The sequence below is a fragment of the Archocentrus centrarchus genome, chromosome 4 (assembly GCF_007364275.1).
Source record: "Archocentrus centrarchus isolate MPI-CPG fArcCen1 chromosome 4, fArcCen1, whole genome shotgun sequence".
Lineage (NCBI taxonomy): Eukaryota > Metazoa > Chordata > Actinopteri > Cichliformes > Cichlidae > Archocentrus > Archocentrus centrarchus.
In genome coordinates this window covers 6,978,012-6,991,730 of record NC_044349.1, presented here as the reverse complement: position 1 = coordinate 6,991,730, position 13,719 = coordinate 6,978,012, and the positions used below count along the sequence as shown (strand labels likewise).

General features: G+C 38.8%; 1 protein-coding gene across 2 annotated transcripts; it reads left to right on the top strand.

Annotated features, from left to right (window-relative positions):
- The first annotated feature begins 2,123 nt into the window (after positions 1–2,123).
- LOC115778752 (complement factor H-like) lies at positions 2,124–6,777 on the top strand. 2 transcript variants are annotated; one of them, XM_030727053.1, is made up of 6 exons: positions 2,124–2,258; positions 4,076–4,258; positions 4,407–4,607; positions 4,733–4,912; positions 5,232–5,411; positions 6,085–6,777. In XM_030727053.1, exons 1-6 carry the CDS (start codon positions 2,189–2,191, stop codon positions 6,282–6,284), a joined length of 1,014 nt encoding a protein of 337 aa, XP_030582913.1. In that variant the 5' UTR covers positions 2,124–2,188; the 3' UTR covers positions 6,285–6,777. The 2 variants fall into 2 exon arrangements, with proteins under 2 accessions (XP_030582913.1, XP_030582912.1); XM_030727052.1 differs by having other exon boundaries at positions 2,125–2,258; positions 4,073–4,258.
- The last annotated feature ends 6,942 nt before the right edge of the window (positions 6,778–13,719 follow it).

Genomic DNA, 13,719 nt, shown 5'->3' with positions numbered 1-13,719 from the left:
CTAATGTAACAAATTTGATTAACTGACTGCAACAAGTGGTGAAACTGAATGGAAGACTTTTGCTTAGAATGCACTATTTCTACATGCTTTTATTTAAGGCAGTTATCTCAGTACCTCTTCCACCATTATTACTGTCAGTATGAATGAATGATAAGTGTATAATAAGGACACACCATTATGCATTCAAGCCTATGTGTGGTCCAGACAAATGAACGTCAGGTTAGGTGCACCAAAGAAAGATCAGCTATTAGAGTGAGATTGTATGAGTGTTTCAGGTTGATGACCCCACTTTCTTGCCTATAAAAGCTTTAATTAACTAGAAGAGACACGAGCTGCCTGAAAGAAAAAAAAAAGAATATGTCAGTGAGTAAAAGAGGGAAAAGTGGTGCAGAACTTGTAGGACAGCAAACAGTTTATATCTTAGCTATACAGTGCTGTGAAAAAGTATTTACCCCCTCCCTGAGTTCTTTTTTTTTTTTTTCAGATTTAATTTTTATATCTCAGTGATCCAGGTTATAGAAGTCTCTGGAGCTTGGAAAAAAAAGGCGACCGGACTTCTTTAAGTTTCTTGAAGACGTTTCATTTCTCATCCAAGACGCTTCTTCAGTTCTCCATTTCTAAGGGTTTTTACGACTCCAGCTCACCACGGTGAGAGCCAATATCCACAGTAGGGAACCTTCCCAGCAGTGACCAGCCTACCAAATTTACTCCAAGAGCACAACAACGACTTATCCAGGAGGTCACAAAAAACCCAGAACAACATCTAAAGAACTGCCTCACTTGCCTTAGTTAAGGTCAGAGTTCATGATTCAGCAACAAGAAAGAAACTGGGCGAAAATTGCATCCACAGGTGAGTTCCAAGGCAAAAACAATTCAAGACTTATGGGAAAATATTCAGATAAATAAGAATGTTTAACCAACCACAATTTTTTGTGCTGACTAGTCGCTCACACGTAGCCTGACAGCAAACAACAAAAATCAGTTATAAACACCTTGTAAGGACTCAAAGCAGACAATCAGAGCTGCATACTATGTCAAATATTTTCTTTCAAAAGGTAACTCAACTGACAGGGTTTAGTATTTTTTGTTCCTTATAGTAATATTTAGACCAAAAATCAGATTCAAATAATTATAGTTTGTATGTAAAATGGGCTGATCTGTACTCAAACTGAAAACAAAATCATAATTAGAAAATTTGTTGCTATGGTTGTGTCCTGTTCCTGTGTTTTCTGTACTCTTACAGCCGGTTTCCCAGTCATGGATTAAGCATGGTCCTAGACTAAAAGGAAAAAAGTCAATGAAGACCAAAATAGGAAAAAGTATTTAGTCCAGGATTAGACACTCTGTATGGGAAACTGGGCCTTAGTGTTTCACAGTTTTTTTCCCCAGTTTAGATCTTAGTTATTCTGTTTATTAGTTTGTTTATTTACCAGTCATAATAAAGGCTCACAGTTTGTTACACTTCATCTGCCTGCCTTCTATTGGGTCCTCACTTTCACACACACCACGTGACAATAACATGAAACCATATTAAGAAATGAAGGAAAATCCTACTTTGCTCAAGAGCAAAATTTTCTTTGTGGCCAGGTTTTGTGGAGTTCTCTCCTACCAGGTTTTTTGTTTGTTTTGTTGCACAGTTCAAACTGTTGCGTTTATGTTCACATACAGTTTGGGAGTAAAGACGGTGTTTTTGAAGTGAAAAGGTGCTTTACTTTGTATTTCTCTCTCTGAGATGCAACATGTTTTGTTTGCCTTATTGATTCCAGTAAATGATTCACAGGAGAGCAAAAGTAAATGAATATTCCCCGTAAAAGTTTATTTATTCTTTGGATTGTCACACAGTAACCACACAGTGGCATAAAATCATTTAATTGCAAATAAATACCCTTAAAAATTGTGACATTTATATATATATATATATATATATATATATATATATATATATATATATATATATATATATATATATATATATATATACATATATATATATATATTTTTTTTTTTTTTTTTTTGTGTTGGTTCTCCATGAGCCTGAGATTGTGTTTGGAGGCAGGGTCAGCCTTGTGTACATCATTGAGCAATCTCTTTTTTTTTTTTTTTCCTGTGAAAAGCTCCTCTAGCCTATAATAATCTTTGAGTCTCTGGTGTTTAGTTCTGTTTGGTGAATCAGGTTAAAGAAGATAAAATGCATGTAATAACCAGCAGCTGTTTCCTGCTTTTGTGGATGCATACTCTGACTTCTGTGAAAAGCCAAGGTAAGATCCAGTACTCAGGTGATTCCAACGGTCCTTTATCTAACATTTCAATTATTACAGGATATGTTGATGCTGAAAGAAGATAATTATTTTAAAATTTGAGGGGTTATTTTTCCTAATGTTTTTCACTCCAGCCAAGCAGTATCCATCAATTCATGTGCCCAGTAATGAAAAAGTGATGGGGAATGCAGAGGAAGCGACCTACAGCAACATAGTTCGATTTAGCTGCAAGTCCAGCAAAGTCATTCTGATGGGCCAGAGAGAAAATTTTTGCAATAAAGATGGAGAGTGGAGCCATTCGGTGAATTTTATTAGCTGCAAAGGTCAACAATGAAACAAAAAGCACTAAGAGTACTTTTAGAAAGGGCTCCATTCAGCAGTTAAATAATAACCAAACACCTTCTAACTGTTGATGTTCCTGGCAACTAATTTGCTAAACAAGAGAAAAAAATCTGACTAACCTACTAGATAAAAAACCCAAAACATTCAGAGAACTGAAGAAAATTAACAGTCCAGGTTAAACACTGACATACAAATAATGTATATTTATTTATGGTCTATATAAACCTATTAATCACATTCTCTGTAATCAAATATGCATGATGCTGTACACACACGTTATCAAATTATTTTGCTGAGTGTGGCAAGCATTAACAGTGTTAGCAGTAGCGCCGCCCTCCTTGAAGGCTAGTGCACAAAACAGTTACATCACTTCGGTCAGGTGGTTTACACTGACATGGCCATCTTTGAAACAGGTAACTGCCATGTTACATTAATAAAATAAGAATAATTTGTTTAGTCAACCACAATTTTTGGTGCTGACTAGTAGCTCACTAGTCTCTCACATGTAACCTGATAACAACCAACAAAAGTCAGTTACAGACACCTAGTAAGGACACAAAGCAGATGATCAGAGCTGCATACCTGATTATGTCAAATATTTGCTTTCAAAGGGTAACTCATCTGACAGTGTCTAGCATTTTTGTTCCTTGTAGTGATATTTAGACCAAAATTCTGATTCAAATAATTATAGTTTGGATATAAATGGGCTGATCTGTACTCAAACTGAAAAAAATCCTTCTTGCACTTGAATATTGGATAGTTTGGGGAAATAATTGCCTTTTGGTCAATGATATGTACCACTCTCACATTTGTCCATGAAGTATTGCTATACAGGCAGCAGGCTGTTAATTTGGCCTAGCACAAAGTAGAAAAATATCACTGACATTTGTCAAACTAAAATGATCTCGTTCTAATTGACTGTGATGTTATTCTTCAACAGTTGTAAAATGTAGAAAACCTGCAGTCGAAAATGGTTTTGTTCGTGGAAATGTCAACGAGTACAATGAACACGAAGTCCTGAACTATATGTGCATTCCAATGATTCAAATAATTATAGTTTCTATATAAAATGGACTGATCAGTATTCAAACTGAAAAAATCCTTGTTGCACTTGGATACTGGATAGTTTGGGGAAATTTTTGCCTGCCCACTAACACAGTCATTCCTACGTGGACAAAACCTAAAACAAGAACACATTTATACATAATCTACTTTCCTGATGTAGGTAAGGTATCACAGGAAGTCCAAAAATATCAGTTTCAAACAAAACAAGAAAAACAAAATCACCAAATTGGAATGAAAGTTTAATTAATCAGAAAATTTAACTGCTTTGCTTGTTTCCCAGGAAAATGATCTCATACTATTTTATCAAAAATCTTACTTTCACATCAGCTTAATCTGTGGTTACTGCTTATTTGCCTTTTATAAGCAAATGGTTTACTTGTATTCATGACTGTTACTTTATTCTTTAACAGCTGTAAACTGTAGAAATCCTGTGATTGAAGATGGTGTTGTTCCTGGAAACGTTAATGAGTACAATGAAAATGACGTCCTGAGTTATACGTGCAATCCAGGATATAAACGTGTTCAAGAAAGAGATTCAAGATGCACAAATTCAGGAGGCAGATCAGCGTGGATCCCCACACCTGCATGTGAAGGTAAATATAAACAGACTTACAGCCAGTTTATATGTACATTAAATGCTAATGACTAGTGAGAACTGGTGCTGGATATCTGGATGTCATGGTACTGCTCTGTCTTGGTACAACACACTAACTAATGTGCTTCATTTCCCAACAAATGCAGCAATAAAATGTGAGCTGATGTTGCCACCAGTCATAGGAACCATATACGAACCTTCTTATAGAAATAGGTTTTCCCCTGGTGAAAAGGTAAGAGTGACATGTGGGGACAGATACTGGATTTCAGAAGGTCGCAGTCGCAGTCGCTCAGCTGAGACTACTTGCAAAGAGGATGGACAGTGGACTATCAGACCAGTGTGTCAAGGTATAAAACTACAAGAGCTTTAGACACGTATTCTAAGGTCACTGTTTTTGCTTTGTTGTGATTCAATAACACATGAAGATGACTTTCAGTTTCATGAAGATTATCAAGTCTTTATAACTTTCCAGAGGTTGCATGCAGCCGTCCCAGAGACAGGTATTTGTTGCACTGGGGTGATTCTTGGTTTCAGCAAAAAAAACTGGGCGATACTGTCAGGTATGGATGTAGATCAGGCTACAGGAGAACAGATCGTGCCACCCGGGCCACATGCACCAGAGATGGGTGGGAACCCAATCCACTTTGTCAAGGTGAGGTTTGCCTTGTTTTTCTTCTAATTCTAGTTTCATTTCTTTAATTTCTTTAATTTTATTCCATATTTGAGAAAACAAGGAAGAAAAAAAAACATTTTTTTTAATTGCTGAACATCTTTGATCAAGCATAAGCCTCAAAGGCTGCTACCAAAGAATCATTTATTCATGGTGAGAAAAAATGGCAGAGTCCCTTAAGTGTTTGTTTCTCAGCATAATGGAGCATCTTTCTCAAAGGATGTGCCATTAGGTTTGAAAGTATCACAACTGCACCATATTATCATCTTTTTGTCTATCTTGGCCCTTTACTTATTTTCAGAAATTCCACTCTGTGGGAGACCACCAGCCCTGGAGGATGGAGACGTCAAGAACACCACAAAAGAACGTTACAACCACAGTGAAACTATTGAATACATGTGTCAAAGTTACTACACTATGGAGGGAGAGCCCTACAGAACCTGCTACAATGGTAAATGGACTGGACAGATGCGATGCCTCAGTAAGTTACAGCTCTCACCGATCTTAATATTCATCTTGCATTCCATTCAATGACTTTTTATTGTGAAAATGATCAGAATCAGTGTCATTGGCCAAGTATGTACACAAACCGACGTTTTCTTTGCCCTCGATGTAAACAGAATGGACAGACAGTACAGACAATAGCAACATGACAGTCAATAATAATATGCATATTCATATGTGCAATGGTGCAGAATGCAAAGATGCTAGAATAAATTATGGAATATAAAAGGGATGGACAACTGGTTACTATATATATTGTGCAGTATATACATGGGATTCTCAACTTATCAGGTCAATCAAGCAAGACATGGGGATGCCCTCAACAAATATGGAGAACATTCCAGATGATTAAAGGTCAACCAAATTCAAAGATGACAATGGAACAGGTGATAGACAGAAGCCTTCCCTCTATATAAGCTATATCTCTGACCTTTCAGTATTATACAAAGCAGTACATTGCTTGAATCCTTGGACAGAGGTTTAGGACTTGTACATTTCATTTTGCTGTCCTTGTGACTCACATTGTAAACAGGAAATGGCTCCATAAATATAGATTGGTTTTATCGTTTATATGAAAAACACTTTTTCCGGTCATCCTCGGAAACAGTTCTGACATTAACAAAACCCTTTTTGTCTTTTGTGTCTTGCAGATCCTTGTGTTGCAAATGAAGATGAGATGAGGCAGCATAATATCACTTTCAAATCAAATGACTATAATAAGTATTTAGTTCATGATGAAATAATAGAGTTCAAGTGTGCCAACGGATTACCTGTTGGTAAAGTGGCAATGCGTCAGAGATGTAATAGTGGAGTGATTGTCCTGCCAACATGCCGAGAGGATCTCAGTTAATTAGAAAAGACAAAAAAAGATGTGAAAAAGAGAGTGAAAAGTTAAAATTATATTACTGATCTTCTGCTTACAAATGTGGAAATTTTGAAAAATGTCAAATTATCTGATCTGGTCTGTTTTCTGCCTTCATGTATTTATCACAGTATAAGGAAAACTCATACATACTCATAAAGACATATTTCTCACATTGTGTAAGTGCATGGATCAAAATTAAAATATAATAATTTCTTCTACAATCACTCTTAAGTGAAGACATACCTTTTTTTTAAGTTTTTTTAAAGTTTTTTTTTTAAATGCCATGTAAACCTGCATTCTTTTTAAAGGACACCAGGGGGCAATGGTTGTGGTCACAAAAAGACTTCCAATCCTATAGAAGTCCATGGGAAAACAGTCCTCTACAACTCTGTAAACACTTTCCTTTCTTGTCTCAGTCGCTCATTTAGCATCATTGGAGAGAACGGGATAAAAAGAGCCACTTTTTACATTTGATGATTTTACTGCAAAATAAAAATCTATTTCTTTAAAATAACAGCTCTGTCATGGTTTAGGGCTGCATTTCAGCCGCAGGTGTTGGGGATCTTGTCAAAGCTGACAGAATAAGTACCATCAGATTCTGATCCACCATGCAATGCCTGCTCACCATAGTACACACTTTGCTTTAGCCCTATATCCTGTATCTCCATTTATGTTTCAATAATTTGATGCACCTATTTCTCATTATCTTGCAAATTATAAAGAAATGAGGGGTGGGTCAAGACTTTTGTACAGCACTCTAGATATATGAGTTAGCCCATCAAACTGATCTGTAAGTTCCTTGGTGTGGTTGACAAGTTCAGACTCCACACTATCATCAAAAATCTTCAATGTCCTTCTACCTTGTGGTCCTTTGCTACAGAACAACTGGACCTTCGCTTTGACACTTGACTTGCTGCTCACTTTAGATAATCTAAAAATGCTGAGCTCTCTTTTTTACTACCTTGCTATCTTATTTGTGGAACATCAGAAAAGAACACTTTAAGTACACAGGTTACAAGGTACAGAACAAACCTTCTGGGGTACATTGAGCCATTGACTCACTTTGTCCTAACATTACTGGTATGTTTTACTTCTATTCTGAAAACTGTTTTCATGCAATGGTTCATATCCACAATTATGTTAAGGTTACAACTTTGTTTTGTATCTTAAACTGGCACCTAAACTGGCACCAGCATGCACAATGGGAAGAAGGCAAGCCGGTGGAGACAGTGTGATGCTTTGGGCAATGTTCTGCTGGGAAACTTTGGGTCCTGCCATCCATGCAGATGTTACTTTGACATGTACACCCTTTCATGGAAGCAGTATTCCCTGATGGCTGTGGCCTCTTTCAGCAGGATAACCATTCCAGGAAGCAAAAATGGTTCCTGGAATGGTTTGGGGAGCACAAAAACGAGTATGAGGTGTTTACTTGGCCTCCAAATTCCCCTGATCTCAGTCCAACTGAGCATCTGTGGGATGTGCTGGTCAAACAAGTCTGCTCCATGGAGGCCCCCCACCTCACAACTTACCAGTGACGTGCAGTCAGGGGAGGCAGGTGAGGCACGGCCTCACCTGTCATCGTGGAAATATAAAATTAAAAAATAAATTAAATCGTTATATTCATTCAGTGATTTGTATTTTAAAGTTCTTTTCCATTTAACTACACCATTTTTAGATTAGTTTTTTCAAAATCGCTGAATTTTCGCATTTGCCGGTCAAATACTAAGAGACGAACGGTGAGGCACCAGCCCGGCGAGCCGCACCACGGATTGCGCAATCCGTGGTGCGGCTCAGTATAGTCATTGCCAATGACTACTAACTGTGCTGGCATGCTATGCAGTGAGACCGGATTACTTTCCGGTCTCACTGCACTTTTACTATATGAACTAAATTTCCATATTTTAGCTGGTGTATATAATGCACAGTTTATTTTTTGTTTTTTCATTAACAACTGTATGTGTGTGTAATGCATTCTTGTGTTGAGCGATCATGAAACTGCTGCGAAGAGACACTAGGTGAGGCACGCAGTTCTCGTGCCTCATGGTAGGGGGCGCTGGTGATCCCAGGGACTCTACGACTCCTCGGCGGCAAGCTACCATAAACAGTTAGCAAGGCCAGTTAGTTTTTCCTGTTGCTTGGCCTTATGTTCAACATGGAAGATTACATAACTCAACTGAAAGAATTTTCTAAACTGGACTTTCAATCGAAGCAGAAGATAATAATTAAAGGAAGACCAACACCGGAGCTAAAAGGTTTGCTTCAGACTATGTTAATGTTAAACAAAACAACTGTTGCCAATCAAATGGTGAATAAGCTATATGTTTGTAAATCTGATGTGATGACGTCAGTGCCTCACCAGTCACGACCCTCACCGCACGTCACTGCAACTTACAGGACTTAAAGGAGCTGTTGCTAACATCTTGGTGCAGATACCACAGCACACCTTCAGAGGTCTAGCCGTTTTTGGTAATATTAGGCAATTCAATTCAATTCAATTCAATTTTATTTATATAGCACCAAATCACAACAAACTGTCGCCTCAAGGCACTTTGTATTGTGGGTAAAGACCCTACAATAATACAGAGAAAACCCAACAGTCAAAACGACCCCCTATGAGCAAGCACTTGGCGACAGTGGAAAGGAAAAACTCCCTTTTAACAGGAAGAAACCTCCAGCAGAACCAGGCTCAGGGAGGGGCAGTCATCTGCCGCGACCGGTTGGGCTGAGGGGAGAGAAAGACATGCTGTGGAAGAGAGCCAGAGATTAATATCAATTAATGATTAAATGCAGAGTGGAGTATAAACAAAGTAAATAAGGTGAATGAGAAGAAACAGTGCATTATGTGAACCCCCCAGCAGACTAGGCCTATAGCAGCATAACTAAGGGATGGTTCAGGGACACCTGATCCAGCCCTAACGATAAGCTTTATCATAAAGGAAAGTTTTAAGCCTAATCTTAAAAATAGAGAGGGTGTCTGTCTCCCGAATCCAAGCTGGAAGCTGGTTCCACAGAAGAGGCGCCTGAAAGCTGAAGGCTCTGCCTCCCATTCTACTCTTAAGTATCCTAGGAACCACAAGTAAGCCAGCAGTCTGAGAGCGAAGTGCTCTATTGGGGTGATATGGTGCTATGAGGTCTTTGAGATAAGATGGTGCCTGATTATTCAAGACCTTGTAGGTGAGGAGAAGAATTTTAAATTCTATTCTAGATTTAACAGGGAGCCAATGAAGAGAAGCCAATATGGGAGAAATCTGCTCTCTCTTTCTAGTCCCTGTCAGTACTCTAGCTGCAGCATTTTGGATCAGCTGAAGGCTTTTCAGGGAGCTTTTAGGACAGCCTGATAATAATGAATTACAATAGTCCACCCTAGAAGTAATAAATGCATGAATTAGCTTTTCAGCATCACTCTGAGAAAGGATGTTTCTAATTTTAGAAATATTGCGCAAATGCAAAAAAGCGGTCCTACATATTTGTTTAATATGTGCATTGAAGGACATATCCTGGTCAAAAATGACTCCAAGATTTCTCACAGTGTTACTGGAGGCCAAAGTAATGCCATCCAGAGTAAGTATCTGGTTAGACACCATGTTTCTAAGATTTGTGGGGCCGAGAACAAGAATTTCAGTTTTATCTGAATTTAGAAGCAGGAAATTAGAGGTCATCCAGGCCTTAATATCTTTAAGACATTCCTGCAGTTTAACTAATTGATGTGTGTCATCTGGCTTCATTGATAGGTAAAGCTGAGTATCATCTGCATAACAATGAAAATTAATGCAGTGCTTTCTAATAATACTGCCTAAGGGAAGCATGTATAATGTAAATAAAATTGGTCCTAGCACAGAAACCTGTGGAACTCCATAATTAACCTTAGTGTGTGAAGAAGACTCCCCATTTACATGAACAAATTGGAGTCTATGATTCAATATGATTCAAACCACTGCAGTGCAGTACCTTTAATACCTATAGCAAGCTCTAATCTCTGTAATAAAATGTTATGGTCAGCAGTATCAAAAGCTGCACTGAGGTCCAACAGGACAAGAACAGAGATGAGTCCACTGTCAGAGGCTGTAAGAAGATCATTTGTAACCTTCACTAATGCTGTTTCTGTACTGTGATGAATTCTGAAACCTGACTGAAACTCTTCAAATAAACCGTTCCTCTGCAGATGATCAGTTAGCTGTTTTACAACTACTCTTTCAAGAATCTTTGAGAGAAAAGGAAAGTTGGAGATTGGCCTATAATTAGCTAAGACAGCTGGGTCAAGTGATGGCTTTTTAAGTAGAGGTTTAATTACAGCCACCTTGAAGGTCTGTGGTACATAGCCAACTAATAAAGACTGATTGATCATTTTTAAGATTGAAGCATCAATAATTGGAAAGACTTCTTTGAACAGTCTAGTAGGAATGGGATCTAATAAACATGTTGCTGGTTTGGAGGAAGTAACTATTGAAGTTAACTCTGAAAGATCAACTGGAGCAAAAGAGTCTAAACAAATACCAGCAGTGCTGAAAGCAGCCGAACATGAAGAATAATCTTTGACATGGTTATGAATAATTTTTTCTCTAATGTCTAAAATTTTATTTGTAAAGAAATCCATGAAGTCACTACTAGTTAACGTGAAAGGAATACTCGGCTCTACAGAGCTCTGACTCTTTGTCAGCCTGGCTACAGTGCTGAAAAGAAACCTGGGGTTGTTCTTATTTTCTTCAATTAATGATGAATAGTAAGATGTCCTAGCTTTACGGAGGGCTTTTTTATAGAGCAACAAACTCTTTTTCCAGGCTAAATGAGCATCTTCTAATTTAGTGAGCCGCCATTCCCTCTCCAGCTTTCGGGTTATCTGCTTTAAGCTGTGTGTTTGTGAATTATACCACGGAGTCAGGCACTTCTGATTTGAAGCTTTCCTTTTCAGAGGAGCCACAGTATCCAAAGTTATACGCAGTGAGGATGTAAAACTATTGACGAGATAATCGACCTCACTGGGAGCAGAGTTTAGGTAGCTGCTCTGTACTGTGTTGGCACATGGCACTGAAGAGCATAACAATGAAGGAATTAGATTCTTAAACTTAGTTACAGCACTTTCAGAAAGACTTCTACTGTAATAAAACGTATTCCCCACTGCTGTGTAATCCATTAAAGTAAATGTAAATGTTACTAAGAAATGATCAGACAGGAGGGGGCTTTCAGGGAATACTGTTAAGTCTTCAGTTTCTATGCCATATGTTAGGACAAGATCCAGAGTATGATTAAAGTGGTGGGTGGGCTCCTTTACATTTTGAGAGAAGCCGATTGAATCTAACAATAGATTAAATGCAGTGTTGAGGCTGTCATTTTCAGCATCTACATGGATGTTAAAATCACCCACTATAATTATTTTATCTGAACTGAGCACTAAATCAGATAAAAAGTCTGAGAAATCAGACAGAAACTCTGAGTAAGGACCAGGTGGATGATAGATAATAACAAATAAAACAGGTTTTTGATTTTCCCAATTAGGATGGACAAGACTAAGAGTCAGGCTTTCAAAAGAATGAAAACTTTGTCTGGGTCTTTGATTAATTAATAAGCTGGAATTGAAGATTGCAGCTAATCCTCCTCCTCAACCTGTGCTTCGAGCATTCTGACAGTTACTGTGACTCGGGGGTGTTGATTCATTTAAACTAACATATTCATCCTGCTGTAACCAGGTTTCTGTAAGGCAGAATAAATCAATATGTTGATCAATTATTAAATCATTTACTAATAGGGACTTGGAAGAGAGAGACCTAATGTTTAACAATCCACATTTAGTTGTTTTATTTTTTGGTGCAGTTGATGAAGCTGTATTATTTATTGTTTTTGAATTTTTATGCTTAAATAGCTTTTTGCTGATTTTAGCTTTGTTTTTTGGTGGTCTGGGAGCAGGCACCGACTCTATGGGGATGGGGTTTTGGGGGGATGGCAGGAGGAGAGAAGCTGCAGAGAGGCGTGTAAGACTGCAACTCTGCTTCCTGGTCTCAAGCAGGTGCTTGATCAGAATATAGTACCTGTTGGTCTATGAGAAAATGAGATTCAGTCTCCCTGTACTCAGTATTCTACACAGTGTGGTGAAATACCTGTTGGCAAGATAGATTTTCATACATCAAGGATGCATTTGAAATTTAGATGGCCTGGTCCTGCTCAGAACCAATAACACACAGTCAATGCATCCATCTTTTATATACAGTCTATGGTCATAACAAGGAATTCACACTTCTCAAAGTAGCAGAGGGGGTTATTAATCAGTTTCAGCTGCTTTGGTGTTCATGAATTTAACAGCTGGTGCAGTAGAGGGACAACAATGAGACGACCCCCAAAACAGGAATAGTTTTACAGGTTTAGGCCACTGACATTTTTCCCTCCTCATCTTTTCTGGCTGTTTTTTCACTAGTTCTGCATTTGGCTATGGTCAGTGTCACTACTGGTAGCATGAGATGATACCTGGACCCTATAGAGGTTGCACAGGTAGTCCGACCCCTCCAGAATGGCACATCAATACATGCCATTGCCAGAAGGTTTGATGTGTCTCCCAGCACATTCTCAAGAGTATGGAGGAGATTACAGGAGACAGACAGTTACTCTAGGAGTGCTGGACAGGACTGTAGAAGCTCCTTAACCCATCAGCCAACTGCTCCTTTGTGCAAGGAGGAACAAGATGAGCACTGCTAGAACTACAAAATGACCTCCAGCAGGCCACTGCTGTGAATGTCTCTGACCAATCAGAAACAGACTTGATGAGGGTGGCCTGAGGGTCCACCATCCTCTGGTGGGTCCTGTGCTCACTGCCCAGCACCATCAAGCCTGATTGGCATTTGCCATAGAATATCGGAATTGGCAGGTCCACCACTGGCACCCTGTGCTTTTCACAGATGAGAGCAGGTTCACCCTGAGCACATGTGACAGATGTGAAAGAGTCTGGAGAAGCTGTGGAGAACATTATGCTGCCTGTAACATCATTCAGCATGACTGGTTTGGTGGTGGGTCAGTGATGGTCTGGGGAGGGATATCCATGGAGAGATCAACAGACCTCTACTGGGCAATGGCACCCTAACTGCCATTAGGCATTGGCATGAAATAGTTGGACCCACTGTCAGATCCTATGCTGGTGCAGTGGGTCCTGGGTTCCTCCTGGTGCACAACAATGCCAGGCCTCATGTGGTGAGAGTGTACAGGCAGTTCCTGCACACTCTCACCAGTCATACACCATGTAACAAAAGGTGGTCACCACCACTGAGGCCATTTTGTTTCTATTTTTAAAAACGATATTCAAGTAAAAACTTCCTGCAGCTGCCATTGTCATGTCATTCCCAGCCTCCATCCTCTAGTCTTTTTTCAGATTTGACCAAATTCCTCCAAAATTACAGAAAACACAGTTCAACTGTTTTTACAGGCTCTACTGAACTGA

Coding starts and splice junctions, on each gene's coding strand:
- LOC115778752 (XM_030727052.1), top strand. CDS start 2,189: ATGCATGTAATAACCAGCAGCTGTTTCCTGCTTTTGTGGATGCATACT. Junction 4,913..5,231: donor ACCCAATCCACTTTGTCAAG/GTGAGGTTTGCC, acceptor ACTTATTTTCAG/AAATTCCACTCTGTGGGAGA. Junction 5,412..6,084: donor TGGACAGATGCGATGCCTCA/GTAAGTTACAGC, acceptor TGTGTCTTGCAG/ATCCTTGTGTTGCAAATGAA.